Source organism: Lathamus discolor, chromosome 6 (genome assembly GCF_037157495.1).
Source record: "Lathamus discolor isolate bLatDis1 chromosome 6, bLatDis1.hap1, whole genome shotgun sequence".
Taxonomy (NCBI): domain Eukaryota; kingdom Metazoa; phylum Chordata; class Aves; order Psittaciformes; family Psittacidae; genus Lathamus; species Lathamus discolor.
Window position 1 is genome coordinate 25,168,130 of NC_088889.1, and position 20,841 is coordinate 25,188,970.

Below are 20,841 nucleotides of genomic sequence, written 5' to 3' on the forward strand. Positions count from 1 at the left end.
CATTTTTCATTTGTGCTATTAAAGACTCACTTTCTCAGGACATGTGTAAACAAGCCATCTGTCCATTCTCTGGTGTTTGGATCCAAAGTACCATACAGGTGATCTTTGCTGATTGCTTTTGGATCTATAATATGAGCAACACCTTCCACACCCTCCAGCCGTTCGAGGGCTTTCAGAAGTACTCTCCAAGCCATGCTCTTTCCGCTCCCAGAGGGACCAACCATCATCAATCCATGATTTATCTGTGTAATCTGATACAGCTGAAGAACCTGCGACACAAGAAATGATGCAGCAATTAAGTCTTAACTTAAGTAATCAATCTAAACTTCAATGTGTTGCTCACTTCAGACAAGAGAAAGGAAAAAGCTTTCCAACTTTCATAATAAAACAGGAAGTTTAGTCTTATACATGAAGTTTCAATTCCACATTTTCAGTTTAATGTTTTACCTTTTCAACCCACATGCCACCAACTTCCTCTCCATCACCATAGGTAAGGTACATTTCCTGACACACTTTCTTAAGCTCCTCTCGCAAGGCTGTCATCTCCCCACGATGATACTGTACTCCAGGGAACACATCAGAAAGAAGACTGAACAGCAATGGAATGTCTTCTGCAACCAGTTTTGGTACCATAGTTTCACACACACTTTGGATCAGGATCTGCAGAGAAAGTCACGTTTAGGTTAAGGTTTTTGTTAACTTTGCTTTACCTGATGTGTTTGACAAGGAATACTTCAACTAAATGCTTCACTGATGAGGCACTAGACCAAAGTGGTCTTAGTAAAAACAGCCATTGATGGGGTTTCAACTTTGAAACTACACAATGAATTCCTATTGATTTTTAGTTTATACAACTGTAGTTTATTACGCCTCTCCCTTCACTATGCTTTTGGTATTAACTGCTGAGGAACTGAGCAGCAGTAAACATAATGCACAATCTATCATTCAGGGACTCCTAAGACACATTTAACTAGGTGCTTCTAAGTTATCAAATTACCACTTTCTGGAACTAACTTTACTCCACTTGCATGGCTTAACACTAAACACTGTAAAGTTACTTCTTCGTTTAGTGTGCATCCAGTACTTTATCACACACATTACCTCTTGCTCTGGTAAGTTCTCAGCGATTTCTCCTTCATCAACAACTTCACCACGCTCTTCTTTCTCCCGCTTTATCCTCTGAATCCTCTCTCTCTTCACATTACCTGCACTAACCAGCACACTCTTCAATGCTCTCAAGCCAAAATCATAGTGACTTTGGGAGGACAGCTGTTCATCACAAAGCCTAGAAGCAAAAGAGACAAAATATGGTTTGATTCTGAATAGAGACAAATACAAGACTCAGTAAATGTCACTATTTTCTTGAAATGACACTGCTGCACAATGTGCTTAGTGAGATACAAAGAACATTATAGTTTTGAACAACAACTCTACTTTTACTGACTGGAGCCAAACTTGTTACTTACTTGAAGAATGGTACTATCTTGTTGGCAAGCACTTCAGCTGTACGGAAACCCTGGGAATACAGCATGACCTGGGCGATCAACTGGCGGTCTGGTTTTGTCATTGCCAAGCTACGGAACAACTTCTTCAAATTGTCAGGCAAATTTGATCTGCCAGCATATCCAGGATTCATGGTGATGAAGATAGCCATGTCAGGGCTCACTTTGACTTGTTTGTTCAGCAGCTCGCAAGTAATCGGTGTTGCAGCTGAAAACAGAGTGCATTTAGTTACACCTGAGTCAGCAATCACCCTGAAAACAGCAATCATACTTTATTTTATTTAATTTTCCTACAGTAATGGTCAGTAGGTCCACTAATACTGCAACTGAAATACAGGTTTCTACCAGCTGAAAGATGACTTCAAGTTTTTAAGTTTTGGTCGCAAGTGCCTTTGTAATTGGCAGAAATGTAACTAGGCAACAAAACACCATGAAGGACGTTAGAGATGCTATATAACACTATTACAAATTAAAAATTACGCACTCTTGTCATAGTTGGGGTTGGAATGCTCTCGCAAAGCTTCCTGGATGCACTGAACTTGCTGGGAAACAGCAGAGAGCATACGCTCCTCCAGTCTGTTGAACTCATCAAAGCAGCCCCATGCACCTACTTGGCAAAGTCCCACAAAGATGCGTCCCATTGCCTGCACGTAGAGGGCAAAAGTCACTGAAGTTGCATGATCATTCTTGCTTATGAATAGGCAAAGGCAGCAGAGAAAAGCACATTATACAATGCATCTAATGTAGGAAGGAGCTGTATTTCTATGTAGGTTACCATCTCTGTAGTGCTGTGAGAGCTATTAAATGGGTCTAACTGACTTTTCAGATGTTCGCAGCTTCATAGAGTCACAGAAAATGATCACAACTTTCTATTAGTACATACTGTATTGCAGTGTATTCATAAAACAGTCAATATAAATCCACTGCATAATGTTTTGTTTGCTGGTATGATTAGTTCCAGTCCTTTATTGCAAGAAGGATACTAGAACTACAAAATATTTCAAAAGGTGTGGATTTAAGGGCAGAAACGAGCACCTGGGAGAAGGTTCACTGAAGCATGAACAGAGTAACCCATTTCAGCCTGCGACCTGCTGTTCCTCTAAACTGTCAGAGGTAGGTAGGGGACTGGGGGCAAGGAAGGAGTAACAAACACTATCTGTGATGTTACTGCTCCCTAAATATCTTCACAGTCACCACTACAGGCCAAATGTTGACTAAATGGACCCCACCTGGTCAAAATACAACTCTTCAGAAAAAAACCCAAACAGATGGGCAACCTGGCAGAGTACTGTGATTCCTTGACAACGTTTCATATTGTCTTCTATATATATACACCCAACCAAGGTTTTTATTTTGAGACATTTGCTGTGTTATAATTTATGGAGGCACTGCATGTGGTTCTCAGCTGGAAGATGTCATTATTTTTGAAATATCTGGGTAAATTTTCTTAGTTTTGAAGAGTTCCTCACATGCTGAGGTATGCTCCACAGTTATGTTGCAAAGGACAGTTTGGTAATAACACAGCTATTTTAGCAGTCTCAGAGTTTAATGTTCTCCATTAAACCTGTACTATCTATGCAAACCAAACAGTTTAAGTTACTTTCCTTAAGCCAGTCTTACACCACCACCCTGTACTTCCTCTTTTTTCCCCTCCATGTGCTGCTATTGAACTAAAAAAACAACCAGAACCTTCCCCTCCAACATTTTTCTCTACTTCTGCTTTAGGCATTTTTTGATACAGAGCATCTGTATGATCCACAGATTCCAGCTCAGTTAAGACTTATCATCCTGAAAATAAACACTGTTGGCTATTTCAGAGTTTTGAAGAGACTCTTACAGCTTATTAGCAAAGATTACATTTTTTTAGTATCAAACAGCTTACCTGGAAGTCAAATGTTTCATCACAGTTGAAAACCAACACAAAGCGGCCAAGCTGATGTCCAAGAGCCTTAACAGATTCAGTTTTGCCAGTACCAGCAGGACCTATTTTTGAAGTGAGACAGACATGTCTTAATATTTAATCATCTGAGGTACTCACTACCAGCATGCTGATTCTGATGGTCCCTGCCAAGAGGGTTCAGTGAAACCTAGACCTGTTACATCTTCTCCCAAAAGACTGTTTTGCTCTTCAAAAATTTAGTTCTAAGTGTGCTGCATGCTTACATTAAAGCTATGTATTAGAGATAACTTTATATACCTGTCTCAAATTTTTATTGTACTTCAAACTTACCAAATGGTGATCCTCCAAGTCTTGCCTCCAGGGCTTGAGTCATTGTCAGGTAACAGCGGTCAGTAAGCGGAGTCTGTACTAGCTTATCCTGAACACCAAGGTACTCAAAACCATAGTTGAATTTGGCATTAGCCATCTGAATGGAGAGCTGCTGCAACACGTCTGTCTGCTTTGGGTCAAAGTAGAACCGCATTTGGCTGAGCCACTCAAAGGATTTGGAGTTGTCGACCTTGCTTTTGATCAGTGATCTTGTAACATCTCTCTGGTGTACCAACTCAGTGATCTGGAGAATGAAGTAACTCCTTAGACCACTGCAATATAACCCATTGCTAACAAAGCCAGGAATCCTACAGCTTCTTGGATTACCACAGTAAATTGCCATCACCTAGAAATCATGACCTACCAACGGTCTCTCCCTTAAAATCTGTTGCTACAAAAATGGAACTAACATTGTTGACTGCTCTTGTTAAGGACTTCCATAGCTTTCAGCAAAGCACTCTGGCGCAGTCAGTCTGTTAACCCACCACACTACTGAACTATGTATTTTCCTTGCCAGAAACTATGAAGACAAGTACTCCTAAATCCAGGATGATTTTAACTTCTCTCCCCACCCCCACCCAAATTTTTACCCATAAAGAAAAGCATATTACAATAATAAATGGCTTTATGAGGTATCTCATGTTTGAATACAGAAATCAGTAACTTTCATATCTGAAAAAGCTAGTTTGAAAATCAATTCAGTGATCCTGTTCTGTAATATGCCATCATACATTAAGCTGACTATAATGAAAAACTACCACCACCTACAGGATCAGGGCTTGATGTAGCTGCTTAAGTCACACAGACCTTTCTCCTAGAGGGAAAATAAATCGTAGGACTAATCAATCTTTTCATCAAACTTTTAAAAATCCTCACTTGCAAACCCAGAAGAGGAATGAAGTTTTTACTTACCAAGTGCTCTAGTTTCCTTCTGCGAAGAGGTGGCTGCTCCATCAGCACAGAGTCTGCCAGGACATTGAGTGTGACCTCAACATTAGCTAACACAGACTGGAGAGGACTGTTGCCTCCAGCTCCACCTGTATTGAGGGCTGACTCAACATTCTCAGACCATGCAATCTGGGCTGACAGGACAACGAGCTGAGCCTGTGTAACAAAAATTCTCATCAGACAGTTTTCCTCACTGAAGTAACCAAGCTGGAGTATGCTTAAGTGTTCCATACTGATACCTGGTACTTGTCAATCCAGGAGATGTAGACTGCTGGATCAATTGAAGTTGCTTTCCCAAAGATTTCCACTTCAGTGACAGATTCTGCAAGCAATTTAGCAAGGGTCACTCTCATTTCTTTTTCAACAAGAGTGAGCCACTCATTGATCTTGGGATGTTCTGTGATAGAGACAGGTGTTTTGAACAGCACCTGAAAGAATTAGGTTTAAGTCAGCCCATGTTCAGTTATTTTCAGAATCTTTTTTAAAAAGAAACACTGCAGCCATACCTCCTCTCCTTCACGTGAGGATATCCCAAGAACCACAGAATTATCTTCATTGAGAATAATGCTAGAAACGCCAGCAAACATCTTCTTGAAGTGTTTCTGCAGCTTAGCAACATTTTTGCTGTTTCCAATGATTTCAAGCAAGTCTTCATCACCAACAAAATAAAACCTAAAAATCACATAAATTTAAATCTGTATCAGAACTCCAACTACCAATTTATTTATGCTTCACAGATGGCCACTATATGAGAGTAACTGACATTTACTTCCCCAATACTGCAAGAGTGCACAAACCACAAATTTGTCAGAAGTTATACTTCAGTTCTAAGATTAACTGTCAGTTCATGTTGTCTGTACCATACAAAAGTGTATATACGCTCCACACTGTGATCTTTTCCTTACCTATCCATCCCTGAAACACCCACAGTAGAGCTTGAGACTCAGTCAGGTCTATGAGGCAGGGAGAACTCCCACTCAGTACCTCCCTCACCATTACCCTCTCATGCTAAAGTGACAATCCAGTTAAGGACTACAGGTAGGTCAGAACCAATGAGTTAAATAACAGATTGTGGTAGTACAGACACTGTTCCTTCAGTCAAATGCCAAAATTAGGCCATTCAAAATAGAACCTGTAGGTTTACAGAAAACAGCTGCAATGGTTCCTTAAGCAACATCTGACTCCTACAACAAGTAAGAGAAATTTTAGTTAAACTTCCTGAGAAGCAGCTGTAACTAAATTCTGTATTGAGACACCACAGATTTAAATAGTCATAACATCTTACATACATGCAAAACAAAAATTTACAGATGCTTTACAGAACAGTACACCAATTCCCACACAGAAACATTAAATCACTTCAAGAGTCAACTGAAGTCAACTTCATACCGGGGAAAAGAGGACCGCTCCCTTTCCAAGTATTCTCCCAGTGCCTTCTGTATCTTCCCAAGCAAGTCTGCCAGTCTTTCTAATGACCTCTGCACACCTTGGATGTTAAGAACATCCATCACAAGTGGAGATTTGGACACCTTTTTCATGAGTGCCAAAAATTCAGTGCTGATGCTGCAAGTAAAATAACACAGTACATTACAGAAAACTCAGTAATCACAGCCTGCAGAACACCACAGTTACCAGTCTCTAAATGACCACTGCCTCTCTAAGTGCTGCAGCAGTCCTAGGGAACACAAGGCTAAAGTCCCAAAATAGCTCTTCATCTACCTGCACAACATGACCTAACTTCTTTGCACTGTTCAATTTACTGGTTCAACTGCTGAAGGTCTACTTATTCTCCATTTCCTGAAGAGATGCATAAATATGATTCTCTGATCTGACTGGAAGTGTATGGAATGAATAAGGATAACCAGGGCAACTTAAAGCAGAGGAAGAAAATGATATTTGAAGGTTGAGACTGAAGGCTGCGGCAAAAGAAATCAACCTGCTTGTTGCTGCTACAATGCAAGAAAAATCCTAGAAGTAGCTGACCAGAACTAGCAAGAAAACCTGACTGAATTCCAATCATCTAAAACTTGTACATCAGCCTGTTTATTACAAACCTTTTTCTGTCATAGTTATCTACATGCAGCTTTTGCTGTATCTGTTTGATGAACTTAATGTATACAACAGGGCTGTAATCCACCTGGATCAGAGAAGTATCTTCATTTCTCATATATATATACACACACACACGTATATGAGATACATATATTTCATATGGACCAGTTAGTATAGAATACAGTTTTTCAATTTAGAGAGTGCTACAGTGAAGTAATGAAGTTGCAGGCCTGCCCACATGGTGCCCCAAGAGAGGCAAGAAAAGAACAAAGCAATTAAAAAGTTACCTCTGAAACCGCTGGGTCTCCACAGGGAGCAAGTGCTTGATGTCTGCACTACCAGTGAAGATACCCTCCAGGTAGACCCATCGCCTTTGGACATCTATCCAGACATCAAAGAGTGCCATGATCCGGTTGAGCTTATCTTCCCAGCTAAGTGCATCTTCCTCGAACACCTGAAGTTTAAATGCTGCATTAAAACTCATTTTAACAGTATCAGGAGTTTGACTACTACTTATTATTAACAGAAACAATTGCTTGAGAGTTACAGAATATGCATGTGCAATTAACTGTCAGCTTAATCAGCCCCTGATGACAAATACATAAACTGAACAAGAGGGGAAGGCAGAACTAAATGAAGGTTCTTCAGCCCTGTTCTCTATTTTACCTTGTAGTATGGCGACAGCTTCATAGCAGATACGCTGTTAATGTGCTCTTTTACTTTGTTGAAAAGGTCATCCCATCCACGAATCAAACGACATTTGTTCTGGTAATTAACCAAGTCCAATTCATAAGTGTTCCACACTTCTCTAATCTGAAGAAAAAAAAAATGTTTAAGATATGACATCAATAATTTCTGCTTCAATGTATTACAAAGGAGAAACATATTACAGTAATCATATTTTACTTTTGTACCCTGTTTTTTTGATTGAAATATTGAAAATGTGATGCATTTAGATAAAACAAACCAGGCAGAGTGTCTGCAGTCATGACCAAGAACTGCATTTCCCAAATGATGCAAGTTTCATCAGAAGCTTACATAGCTTTACTCTATTCCCCAAAACAAAGCACTCATGGAGTCTCAGCACTTTTATCAACAGCTTAGATTGATTAAGTTTAATACACAAGTGTCAGCCACCCTACAGCAAGCCTTTGATTTGCTATAGAATGCATACATGCCGGTTGATACTAGCCTGTTTCAAGAACTCTTCCAAAGCCATCTCTCCCTGAGCCACCAGCAGCACATCTTTGACGATTGCTTCATTTCTTTGTAAATCAACATCCCAGATCTGACCCAGGGTCAATTCTGAGACAACCCAGTTGACATGAAGCCTTTTCATCAGCTGTTTCCAGTGACGATCTTTAAGTGCCTCGGATTTCAGTTCAATAACTAACATGTTTATCTACAGAAGACAAGAAAGCAAGTTACATCCTTCAACTATAAAACCCTTGAACCCATGCATTTTAGAAATAAGCATAAGTTACCTTCATGTAGCCCTTCAGGAGTCTCTGGACATACTCATAGGAGGCATATTGTCGCAAGCGGGCAGGGAAGTTTTTCAGTTGGTTCAGCAGAGCATCTAAGTTTTGTCGAAGCTGTCAGTAACATAAAAGCAATGAAATCTTTCTCTTCAAGCACTGCATACACAGTTGTACAAGTTTCAAGCAGTGTATTTTTACAAAAACCTCTTACTAATGAGATACTGGCAGTACAGCTCTTTTAGCGTTAGGCATGTTTGCATAGTATGACATGATATTGTCACAGGCAGTTTACGCCTTAGTGCTCTCTACCTCCTGAATATTGAACTAAAACCGATCCTGTTCTTTCAACCATATAAAGAAGTTTCCATAATAAGGTCCAACGGCCTACTTAAAAACCAGCAGTTTCTTCTCTGTCGATGCAGTTCAATCTCAACTTCAAAACTACTGGAATTACATAAATCCCCATCAAAATTACTGAAGTTGTGACAAACCCTGTGAATTATTTTTGGTTTTTTTTTTTTATTAGCTTAGCATGAGAAGAAATAAGCTAAAAAGATACTGAAAAAGGTACCTAAGCACTGAAAATAATCTGGAATGTGGCAACTGAGCTTGTCCATCTTAAAGAGGTCCAATTCCTAAATTGCATATACTTGCAGTAATGTTGTTTATGTATACAGAAGTACCTTGCGAGGCTGTACTGAAACCCAGGGCTGTTCTTTCATTTGATCAATCTGTTCCCAGACCTTAGAGAGTTCAGACCAGACGCCTTTGAGATCCTGCAACTCTTCAAGGGCAACCTATAATAAAAAGTATACCAAACATCAGCAGTTATTCCTAATTTCTTCAAAGTCATGAGTGCGGGGAAGTTAAACAGAAAACTCTGAATATGTAAAAAATCTTCAGATAGCTTTCCAATTCATATTGTCAAGAAATGCAGTAGAAAGTGACCCACGAGATATTTGCACCTCAGGTCCCATATTAGCTTCACAAGAACAAGACAGTCAAGGAAGAGATCACAATCTCTGAAGGCAAGAAATGAAGAAGTGTGGAGGCTGTGTCTTGACACTAGTACACTGCAGGTTACAAGTCACTCTCTCTTAAGGGAGAGAGAGATGGAAATGAAATGCTTTTATCTCAAATGGACAAAATATTGTTTGATCAGGTTGTACCTGGACACGCTCTTCACTGCCACTGAGCAGTCCTGTATCTGTTAGTTCCAGAGCTTCCTTGGCCTTTGCACACTTCTCACGATCATCCTTCAGCCTACTGAACTTTCCTTCGTAAATGGTAAGAGCTTGAAGAGCCTCTTCTGGACGCAGGTTTCCCTAAAGGTTGCATGGGACACATTAACCCAAAAAATCCTATAACCAAGTTGAAGCCAAGGTAAAAGCAATACGTAAATACTAAATGTTTGCTTGTCTCATTATTTTCCCATTTTCAGTTTGCTGACAATAAGGTTACATACTGATGCAGAGTAAGTCTCATCCCACTTTTACAAGCAGTTTCTGGCTTTCCTAAAAAGCATTTTGGGAAGAAAGTTAAAAAAAAAAAAAAAAAAAGGCAGCTTGTTTCTAAATCCCCCTACATGCGGGCCTCTGACATTGCCCTTGTTTCAGCAAAAGCTTCTTAGTTGCTTGAATTGCCTAGGTTTTTGCATCTAATAGAGGCCTATGTTTTAAGAGCAAATTTCCTGATGCCACTCCCCCACCATCAGCATATTGGCAAATTATTATAGAGCCCTCAAACAGACTCTTACCATCATCTAAAATAAAAACATGCAAAAAAAGCATAAACTGCCTGCTTCTTACAGAATACAGAGAATCTACCACATTTGCTGAATGAGTATTAATCATGACTTACTGTTACGGGCTTTGTTTTCTCCCAGTCTGTTAGCAAGTCAGTTGTTCGGCTCTCCACTGCGCGATCCTCTTGAACTATCTTCATCTGCAAATTTGCTACTTGTTGCTGAATGGCAGAATCCTTTCTACGCATAATGTCATTAAAGGCACCCCATTCTCCTTCAATGTTGTCAATGTACAGCCAAGAGGATGGAAACTGGAACCTTTGTTTCTCAAGCAAGCGCTGACCATTGCGATAAAGCTACAAGAGACAGTGGTTGTAAGTTAAAAAGGCAAAACTAAGTTAAGTTGCAAGGCTAAATACGCAATGTATTTTAACAAGTGCTCACTACAGAATTCACAGGTTATAAAGCTCACATCTGTTAAGAACTTGAATATTATGAAGCTCTATTTTTAGAGCTAAGCCTGGCATTTCCAGAATAAAGTATCATTAGCAAGACAACATACCTCAACTTGCTTTTCAAACTGCTTGATTTTACGTTTCAAGGACTGCACATATGTGATAAAAGTCACTGCATCTGATGTGCTGGCAGTGTCCACTGAATGCTGCTCCAGTTCTTGACGGGACTGTTTGGGGCACAAATCAGTATTTCAAAAGTCTGGAACAGTTGACTTCAAAGTGAAAACTGGAATTGGGACTTGTCTTACCTTAGAAATTTGTGAGTGAAACTCTGTCATATTCTGGCCAAGCATTTGGCCAAATTTGCTGAGCACTTCCTTGTGCCAGGAGTCATACTTCAAGTTCACCTTTGACTGTACCTATGATTGAATAAAGTTACATAATAGCAATTTGTCAGCCTTGCTATTTTCTGCTATACACTCAATCTGAAATTGAATCCGTTTATCATATAGACCAACTACAATTTTTTACCTTGCCATAGTCTATGACAACAGGTCCAAATTCCTTCCTGGTTTCTGCATTGTCAAATGTTCCTCTTGCCTTTCTTATCTGAACTAAAAGGGCTTGCCACTTATTCAGATCTTCTCCAAGACGGTTGTATATGTTTTCAGCCTGCATGTCCCACAGACACTGGTACTGCAGCCAAACCTGATTGAGGTATTTCACAATGTTCAGAATTTCTCCAGCACATTCCAAAAGATGTGTGTGTCCCAACCCTCAGGAAAACTGAGAGAAGGGTCCACTTCCATTTTAGCTGTAGCATTATGTGGTGTCAGCCTCCTACCTTGACATACTGCTCCACTTCAGTCACAATTCCCATGATAGCAGAGTATGTCTCCTCCAGAGCCGCAGGGCCATCAGGCATCCTTGTCAATGCATTACGATAGAATTTCTCTTCCTCAGAGAGCTCATAATGCACTCCAACCTAAGAAACACAATTATACGTGTGATATATGTGAATTTCTAGACCACTCAGGTTCACCCCTAGACCAACACATTAAGATATCAAGCACAACTAACTGCAAAGTGAAAATACTTGCTTAGATTTACATACAGCTTCATTATACTTACCTGGTATCTCTGACTCTGAATTCTTGGTAGAGACAAGATTACCGTCTTCCAAAAAAACATTTCTTGATAAAGTTTGTACCTACACTCTTCAATTGGTGGATTCAAGTATATCACCTGGTTAGTTATTCTTAGTTCATGTACGATGTTCTGCAGAAACAGTAAACAAATTTTATTGACAGATACACATAGACAATAATTCTGGACTTCAAGAAGCAGCAAACACTGCTGAAAAATCAACTTGCAGTTAAAGGGGAGGCAAGTACTCCTCCAAAAACACATGCAGAAAAAATATCTGTCTCTCATATAAGCCTCAGATATAATCCTTGGATTAACTGACAACAAGGTTAAAAAAAAAAGTAATTCAGCAGAAAACTTCAACAGCAAAACTTACTTTGATCTTGGGTTCACCACCAGGCTTATGGCTCACTTGAGGAGCATCTGTATCCATGTCAACTTCTGCTTTGTCATCTGCTTGTCCAAGAAGAACTTGTGTCCAGGCCCTCAGTCCTGCTTGCAAACGAACACCCAGGATTCTTTCAATCTAAAGAACATAAAACACATTGGAGGAAACAGCTGTATATTCACTGCACAAGGATCCCCACTACTGATATATTCTGACACCACACATACTATGGTGTCTCAAAGAACCATGTGCTCTTTTACTAAGTCACTAAAGAAGTTTAGGAGTTTCGGTAAATTTTCACTGAATAAAAGTTCAAAGCTTCTTCTGTCCTCATGGACTTTAAAGAAATTTAACAATTTCAACTGCTCTGAAGTTGGCTGAAACCTAAAACTTTACTCAACAGCAAAACCAAATAATACACCACCCTTCAAAAAAATAAAAGCTGGTGACCTGCTTGCTCACCGGGCACCTTCTAGGCAGTCAAGCTGTATCAAACTTTTTGTCTTCAAAAGACAAAACTCCCCTTGAACTAGTTGATCCCAAAAGTCAACAGCAGAAAATAAACAAGTCTTGCACCTTCTGCATACGAAATGCACACAAAATTTGCAGAGGATTAAGAGACAGAATTTTCCTTGGGTGACTGAAGAATACAATAAAAAAAAACATTTCTACCCAATGAAGATTTTTTTTTGTAAATACATACAAACTCCTTAGCTCAAACCTACCTCTATATCCAACTTATTGACCCAGATTGGCAAATTTGAGTATGAATGAAGATTTAAGTCATCCACAGCTTTCTGAACCCTGTTCAAGATTTCAGAGAAAGTCCTGTGATCATACATGCATGTTTCCAATGATCTCACTTCCAAGTCTATTTTCTCTTCAATAATGAGTAGATCATCCACCTAAAATGGTTTAGGAAAAATGGGATGTTCAGTTTGACAGTTAGATAGAGGCAGCAATATTGTGCAGTAATGGTTAGTCACTTCTAAAGAGAATTTGGATTCAGTTTGTCTACCAATTTTAGTAGTACTAAAAGAGCCATTTAGCTGGCCGACTTGTTACAACCCTATCAGCTACTTAACCAAAGAGCTATAGAACAGCACATCAGCTATCCCATTCCACTTTTGGTTAACCAAGTTGCTGAAGTATCAATGTAAAAATTTTGCAGAATTTGCAAGATAAAACCAACCTTTTCTTGGAAACTGAAGACAGTCTCAGCTAGGCGCTGTACATACGGATCAAGTTTGTACGATTCCCACACAAGGGCGATTCCTTCTGCAATCAAAGCCTGCACCTCCTTCTTCAAGCCAGCAACCAGAAGTGAGATAGTATTACGCTCTTCTACTTTCTCACATGTTCGCTCATATGTACGGACACTTTCAATCAGAGAAATAGCAAATGGGTACAACTGGTTTGCTTGATGAGCTTTGTTGACAATTGCTAGGGGAACACGGAAACCAAGCCACTTCAGGTTTCGGACTTCTTTTGAAAGTGTAATTATTTCTGGGAGGAAGTTGACTTTCAGTTTCAGGACATTTCCACTTCGACCTCTAACACGAGTGCTTTCAATGGTGAAAATACGACCAGACACACCAAGATTGCGTTGCTGAACTTTTCTTGCCCAGTCATCAAAGATCTCCTGTGTGTTGAGCTTCATGCGAAAGCTATCTCCATCCTGCTTTAGCTTCTGACCTTCTACATGGTTCTCCCAGCCTTTGCCAAGGACATCCTCAACACGCTTCATGTAAGCGGTGAGCTGTCTGTCAATCTGTTTTGCCCAAATTATAGACCCAGACACAGGAGGCAAGTCACGAACATGACTCATTTTACAGGCTTGACTCTGGGGGTATTGTACTTTAAATTTGTCATGAAGAGACTCAATATCATCTTTTACACGCTGGATCAATTGCGTTTGATATTCACGAATGGCACCGCGAATGTGAGGTCTGACAAATAAGGCATTAAACCTGGAGAAGATTCTGAACATCTCATTGGCATTCTTCGCTGTACCAAGCTGGTCTCTCAAACGGGCAGTTATTCTTGTTTCAACTCTATCAATTCTTTCATCATACCGTTTCATTGCTGCCTCCCATGCTTCTGTGCCTTCTTTGGAAACATCTAACCCATCTACTTCCTTAACATTCTCATAAGCAAGATTGACTTCTTCAATTGCATTAGCATCTGCAGCATCAAAAAGGACTTCTGCTACTTTCATATCCTGTGGTTCAGGTACCTCTCCTTGATTTTGCTGGGCAACAGCCGTCACCTGCATTAGAATCACATTTAAGTGAGTTGGATGCTTCAAAATTTACCTACAAAGAGTCAAAAAGTCTGTTATAACAAGCACTGAAAAAAACCCTATTCGTTTACAAATAGGTAAACAAATTTGTACCAAATCCTTAACAAACTTGCAGTCATGTTTTAATTTAAGTTCCATTATGAACAGGGCAACAGTTACTTTACAAACTTCCACCACTGTGCAGCATAATCTCATTTTCCACTGTGAATTAGCCAGGCTCAAGAATTTACACTCTAATTTCTGTTATGTTTGGACCTGCTGTTTTTGTTAACAGGTGCATGGCCATGTAGTATGTGATGTAAGTCAGAATAAAAGATAAGCCTATCAAAAAGGGTTCAAAACTAGACCGGTTTTGGAAGCAGATAGTGAAACTGTTAGATTAGCTTTGCGCTGGTCATTTTCTAAAGCAACAGTGAACATTCTTGAAGAAGCCATACAGATTTCCTGTCTGATAACAACCAAGAACATTACCTGAGGTCGCAAGACTCTCACAATAACTGCCCTCAGCTGCTCATGCTGACGCCTGAATTTCCTCATTTGATCAAGACGACCCTGGAGTTTCCTATGAGCTGGATTGATACGCCAAACCATCTTCAGGTTCTCCTCCCTTTTTCTTTTCACAATATCTCTCAACAGAACTTGCAGCTTCTCATATTCATCATCCCAGGTTTGGAATACTTCAAAGCATGCAACCATTACCTGAAGAGAGTTTTACAACAGGAACTTTAGCTCTCAAATGAAATTCTTCCCAAAAGTCACTATTCAATGCAAAATACAGCCATACCCTATATCCTGTATCACAAAACTGTAACATACCTTTTCAAACTCTTCATAGGCAACATGCATCAGCTTTCTGGTTCCCAACACTTTAAGTAGCTGAGAGCTCAGATCTCTTGAAATAGCCTCCACTAAACGCAATGCCCTTTGGATTGGGTATTTTGTGTTTCTGATTTTTCTCAAATGGGTAAATATTGCAACAAGAGCCTGCCTTATTTTGTCCAACTCAGTAGCAGACAGCAAGTCATTCAGTGGAAAGTCTTTCATCAGTGGGTTATAGTCATTCACTGTCTCCAGAGCCTGTTTCAGACCTAAATGTAAGAGGAAATATCTTTAATACAACTTTTAATTTCATTAATCACATCTGTAGCTTTAACTAGACCAAGGTTACTCTAAACAGCATTGTTCTTTGTACCACAATGTTCAAGTTCAAAATAGCAAGTTTCTGTAGAACATTTGTAAAAAAAAAAATAATTATTGAACAGACATTTTACCTGTGTCTGTATCGAAGCTCACAGTTGCATGAAAACGTTTGCCATGTTTCAGGATATCCAGAGTCAGAAGAACTTCTGGACTTTCACGTTTTTCCTGAATGCGATACAGAGCCCGTTCCAAATTTAACCAGAAGCTTATCTCCTGCAATGCAGTGCCTGATGCAGGATCTCGATCTAGTTTGGTCACCTTAAAAGTAATAGAGAGAAAGAGAAGGGAAGGAGAGAAGCTTTTAATTCATATGCGTCAACTGTAAAAACTTGTTCTATTACTAAGTGGAGTCGAAACACATAATATCTCCTAGGTTTTAATAACTGAACCTTAGACAGTTTTGGCACTCATTCTCTGATAAGTGTAGGAACTGCAGTGCAACAAGAGTCAAAGTTTAATTACAGTGGCCCAGGAAGTTGGTTTTAGCACATCACGTGGCATCTTCAGCATGGTCTAAAAAAGCCACCTGTCTACTTCCTTGATCGCTGTTTGTATTCTGGTTAATGACAGAAGAGCCAGGCAAAAAAAACAAATGTTTTATGCTCTGGAGTAGGAAAAGGCACCACTCTTCCATACGCAACAGGCGTTTAATGTGCCCATGGAAGAAAAAAAGCCAGAGTAGTATCTGAGATGCTATTTCCGAGTTAACAGCAGAATAGCAGAGCTCTTTTGAAAATTAAAAAGCAGACATAGAAGAGATTACAGGACAGTACTGGAGCAACTGTTCTGAATGCACCTGCATAAATAACAAGCCAAACGAACAAGACCCCCTTCTCTCAATTTACTGTGAAGATGAGCGCTGTTCTGTTGGTTGGTTGGGTTTTTTTTACCTTTTGTATCTCTCTAATCCAGCGGTTGACTCCAGATTGTAGCTGATTGAGGAATAATGGATCCTCAGCCTTCTCACCAAAATCTGTAACCTTTGGTTTCTCTCCACGTTCGTAACACTGCTTGGCAACATTAGTAATAGTTGCATGAATTGGCAGACTAATCTCCGGAATTTCAATATTTTGCTGCAGATGCAAGAGGCCCATTTCAAGTTCCGCGATCTTTTTCTCAACTGAAGGAGCCATCTTATCTCCATCCCTGTAAAAGGGCAGATGTTTCCATGTAAGAGGCCAAACATAAATGACACACAATACATTAAAGCCATATGAACTACTTCCCTGGAGTCAGCAGTAGCATCAGATGCAACTGTGTGCTTAAACAATTTCACATGACTTGCCTTGCACAGTTGCTTTTTCTTTTTTCCATTAAACACCTACTTTTTTTCCATTAAACACCTCTCACCTGCAGAGAAATGCACCATTTATACTGAATTACCTGTCTGCTTTGCCAGATTCCCTGATATAGGACTTGAAAAAGGGAGCAACAGCATTGCTGATGAAAGAATGTAATGTTTCATATGGAGAATCTTCACTGAGAGTGAGGACTCTCAGCTGGGAAGACACTGGTTTGTCGGCATCGATCACTGGTGTACGCTTAATGAATGCCAGGCTGCAGAAAAGAGAAAAGTTACCAACTAAACATTTGAAACTTAAAATCTACTGCAAGTTTAGGTCACAGGAGTCAAATGCTAACCTGCATCATCATACTGTATATAATCTTTCTTCTAAAAGACCTGAACACAAGTCTTCTAATAACTACATCTTTATACTTAATCAGTAAACAGCCAAACGTAGGTATCAGTAAGAAGTGTGGGCATATTAAAGAGGCTTACAACTTAGGAAGCTTCAGACTCAAATATCCATTAAGGTAAGTGACAAATATGTAAGAGTCAGACATAACCAAGTATTACTGAACCTAATCAACATACTACTTACTGTGTATGCTATTTTTGCATGTATGCCAATTTAGTAAGACTGTCTCTTTAACCTCAGAACTAGAAGTCCTAAGTCCATTCCTGTCAGCCTCATGACACACCCTTGTTTTATCAGAGCCTCCACCTTACAAAGCTATTCCTCCACCTGAACAAAACCACTGCACGAACCACATGGCAAACTAGAGGTAAATTTCTAGGTAAAGCAGGTAAATCTGCTTGTAAAGGCTTTGCATTCATAGGGTAGAAATGCCAAGATCTATTTTACTGTCTCACCTGTTTGATTTTATTCCATAATGAATGTCAGTGCTGATACTGTAGGAAATGAACTCTTTTTCCTCTTCTCCTTCATCTCCCACATCCTCTGCAAAAAACATGCTATGTAAGAAATATTTTATTTCTAAGGTATCTGCCACACTCTCTCTACCAGACTATTTTTTAACCTTTAATTTCTACATCAATTTATCAAGTTAAACTCAGCTTTGCAATGTCACTTAGTTTCAGAATGGGTTCATTGTTCTTCAACGAAACTATTGGCTTTTAAAGGTTGCTATAAAAAAAAGATAAAACATTACAACAAGCAAATTCTAAATCGCATTCTCAGAGAAATCTTCTGCAATACAAAATGTACATTTATTTGTAGAGGTATGCTACACTTCAGTACAGTAGAAAAAAACAGCCGCCTTCTTCTTTTAAAAGTTGCTTTGTATTTTTTGACCTTTGAAAGATATTTGGAAATTAAGTCTCTGAACAAAGAAACCTCCCGACAAAGCAGAAACCCAAGCCATGGGAAGTACTCAGGCATTACCAAAGCCAATATATCACAAATGATGTAATCCCTGGGAATGCAGGCAGTTTTGCTGCAATGCAGTCATTTTAGTGCAGAAGGTGACTACTCCCTGTTGGGGGACATGCATGGGCCTGACAGAGCATTACAGTGGACTCTCATCCTCCCTCAGTTTCATTTGGCCATTTGTGGGAGATACACCCTAGGGTGTCACATTTGTGATCCTGAACACTAGAAGCCTGGTCACAGAACACTGCACAGTAACCTGTATGAAAGCTGTTGGCAGGCGGTGTAGATCGTGATGCCACACAGCAGTTTTCACTACTCAGAAATATGGCTTTGTTTTATTGTATATGTAATCACCAATTTACTTGGTGCTATCTGGATTTTGTGTGGACTAATAGTCCACACAAAAGTTTCAATAACAATACTGCTTTTAATAGTGTTAGAGAAAATAAGATCTCCATATGCTGTTAGAGGTACTGAATCTGTTAAATCTGAAGACTGGCTGTGAATCACAAAATCCACTCTCCCTAAACAACTGCTATTAAACCAGAAGACATCGATGGAAATTCCTTCTGCCCATAGTAAATTAGTATTTAGCTCCTGAAATATCTAAATGTCCCAATTTGGTTTTTAACCATACATACATAACAATACCTACGCAACAAGCCTAGAGCTAACTGATCACTACTCTTTCACTACTTCCAATCCAGACTAAGGATAATCAATCCCATGAGCCAGACAAGAAAGATTCAGAAATCATCTGCATATCATATTAACATCCAATGGATTTTCCTTAAATATTGGTAAACACTGTGTCATGAATTTATAATGATTGTTGTTCTTTTCTTCCCCTCTAGAAAATTCTACTGTTATTCCTGCTGAAAAAGAAAATCTCAGACTTTGGAGGAAAAGGAGGAGGAGGATAATCAGTAAGTAGAAACAGGTGTAAGATAAAGACGGTATTTTAAGCAACATTTTGGATTCATAGTGACACAGTGAGTGGAAGAATCTTCTTCATCTTTCCATCAGTGTGCAGCACTGCACACTGGGCTTATGTCCAGTATCTTACACTGCGGCTGCTGACATGTTAAATAATGTACTATGAAGCGTGACTACATTAAGATTTGATATAAATCAACTGGGACTGAATCAACAGCATAACAGCAGCAGAAATCCAGAAGTTTAGTACTAAAATTCTGCATGCTCAAACTGGCAGACATGTAGCCATATACAAACTGTAAGTCTTGTTTAGTAGTAGAAGTCTGTGTTATTAACGAAGCTTTGTTTTAGTCTATTATTGTTCATTAAGCTGGATTCTGTCACAATTTAAGTGCTTATTTAGAAATTGATTTCTTGACAAAAGAAAGTAGTTTGCAAAATAAATGACCCAGTGACAGCTGCATGTAAATAACAAAGATGTTTTTCAAGCCAAGAGTGTCAACTTTGCTATAGCATTTAATGCAGCATTGGATGACGTTTCCGAGGGCCATTTACAAGCACCATGGCCGCCAGGCTTTGCTAATTAAACAAGGACACTGCAGGGTCTACATCCTGATTTATGAACTGGAGTCTCGCTAGTTTACCATGGAACAACGCTTTTTACAGGCTGAGGTGACTCTTCTGTTTTTTCTTTTTCGGGGGTGTGGGCGGAACGGTTTTGTTTGTTTCTCAAGGGCTGGTTTGCTTTCGTTATTCTGTTTCAGGCCGGCTACCTGCCTTGCCCAGGTCAGCTCCCCAGCAGCAAGGAGGCCGCCTCGGGAAGCGCCTACAGCCCACTGACGAAGCACTTTCGACGGCTACACCAGCAGGACGGGCTACGGCCGCAGCACACAAAGCACCTGCGCCCACGGCCCCGCCGCGTACCTGCCTCGAGCAGCTCCAGCCCAAACCCCAGACATGGAGAACAAAGACCGGGCGAGGCCGGGCCCGGCGGCGGCTGACAGCTCGGGCCCCGCCCGCCGATGCCGGCCCTCGCGCGAGGCGCGGCGGCAGCGCCTCGACCCGGCTCTCCGGGCGGTGCCCGCCGGGCGGCAGGTCAGCGCCTACCGCACCGGGGCCGCGCCGGGGCCGGGGACCCCGCAGCCCCCGCGCCCCTCCCGCTCCGCGGCAGGGCGGCGGCTCCAGACAGCCGCCGCCGCCATTTTGAGAGCGCGGCATCCGCCCGGCTCTCGTCTCACCTTTGAGGGTGGAGCGCTCCACCAGGACCGTGTGGACTTGAGGGTCGGAGAGGAACTTGCGCATATGCTCCACGGCGCCCTTCTCCTCCAGTGCCGCCTCCAGCACCGCTGGGGCTTCGCCGCCATCCTCCAGCAGCAGCGGCACCAGCTTTCGCAGGTGCTTCTGCAGCACCGACACGTCGGCCACATTCTGCACCGCCGAGCCCGACACCTCCATGCCGCCTTCCTCGCCGCCGGGGCCGCCGCCCCCGCCGCCGCCTGAGTCGGACATGCTGAGGCAGGAGCAGAGACAGGCACGCCACGCTCCGCCCGCCCGCGGTGCGGCAAGCAACGCCCCGCCGCCGGGGAGCCTGGGAAAGGCAGCCCGCCACGCCTCCCCGGCCGGGGCCGGGGCCGCCCTCGGCGCAGCCCCTGTTGGCGGAGGCGGCGTTCCAGTAGCTTCTCCCGCAAGCGCAGCGCGGTGGCTGGGCTGCCCGGGGAAAGCAGGAGCCCCCACTCCGCCCTC

The 20,841-nt window shown here is 41.1% G+C and overlaps 1 protein-coding gene across 1 annotated transcript in view; it reads right to left on the reverse strand.

Annotated features, from left to right (window-relative positions):
• DYNC1H1 (dynein cytoplasmic 1 heavy chain 1) overlaps nt 1-20,637 on the reverse strand; it is a 47,864-nt gene extending 27,227 nt beyond the window's left edge. Inside the window, exons 1-33 of the mRNA XM_065685226.1 lie at nt 20,337-20,637; nt 17,643-17,730; nt 16,871-17,044; nt 16,378-16,633; nt 15,559-15,745; nt 15,104-15,375; nt 14,759-14,986; nt 13,178-14,254; nt 12,711-12,890; nt 11,974-12,123; nt 11,583-11,729; nt 11,296-11,436; nt 10,983-11,159; nt 10,760-10,870; nt 10,559-10,678; nt 10,113-10,352; nt 9,422-9,577; nt 8,936-9,049; nt 8,256-8,366; nt 7,964-8,173; nt 7,438-7,584; nt 7,059-7,225; nt 6,109-6,282; nt 5,226-5,391; nt 4,959-5,147; nt 4,684-4,875; nt 3,733-4,015; nt 3,385-3,485; nt 1,987-2,146; nt 1,467-1,710; nt 1,102-1,285; nt 448-660; nt 31-269 (exon numbers count right to left, since the gene is read on the reverse strand). Coding sequence (XP_065541298.1) covers nt 31-269; nt 448-660; nt 1,102-1,285; nt 1,467-1,710; nt 1,987-2,146; nt 3,385-3,485; nt 3,733-4,015; nt 4,684-4,875; nt 4,959-5,147; nt 5,226-5,391; nt 6,109-6,282; nt 7,059-7,225; nt 7,438-7,584; nt 7,964-8,173; nt 8,256-8,366; nt 8,936-9,049; nt 9,422-9,577; nt 10,113-10,352; nt 10,559-10,678; nt 10,760-10,870; nt 10,983-11,159; nt 11,296-11,436; nt 11,583-11,729; nt 11,974-12,123; nt 12,711-12,890; nt 13,178-14,254; nt 14,759-14,986; nt 15,104-15,375; nt 15,559-15,745; nt 16,378-16,633; nt 16,871-17,044; nt 17,643-17,730; nt 20,337-20,607 — 6,869 coding nt within the window. The 5' untranslated portion in view covers nt 20,608-20,637. The remainder of the gene's footprint in view (nt 1-30; nt 270-447; nt 661-1,101; nt 1,286-1,466; nt 1,711-1,986; nt 2,147-3,384; nt 3,486-3,732; nt 4,016-4,683; nt 4,876-4,958; nt 5,148-5,225; nt 5,392-6,108; nt 6,283-7,058; nt 7,226-7,437; nt 7,585-7,963; nt 8,174-8,255; nt 8,367-8,935; nt 9,050-9,421; nt 9,578-10,112; nt 10,353-10,558; nt 10,679-10,759; nt 10,871-10,982; nt 11,160-11,295; nt 11,437-11,582; nt 11,730-11,973; nt 12,124-12,710; nt 12,891-13,177; nt 14,255-14,758; nt 14,987-15,103; nt 15,376-15,558; nt 15,746-16,377; nt 16,634-16,870; nt 17,045-17,642; nt 17,731-20,336) is intronic.
• Nucleotides 20,638-20,841: the final 204 nt, after the last annotated feature.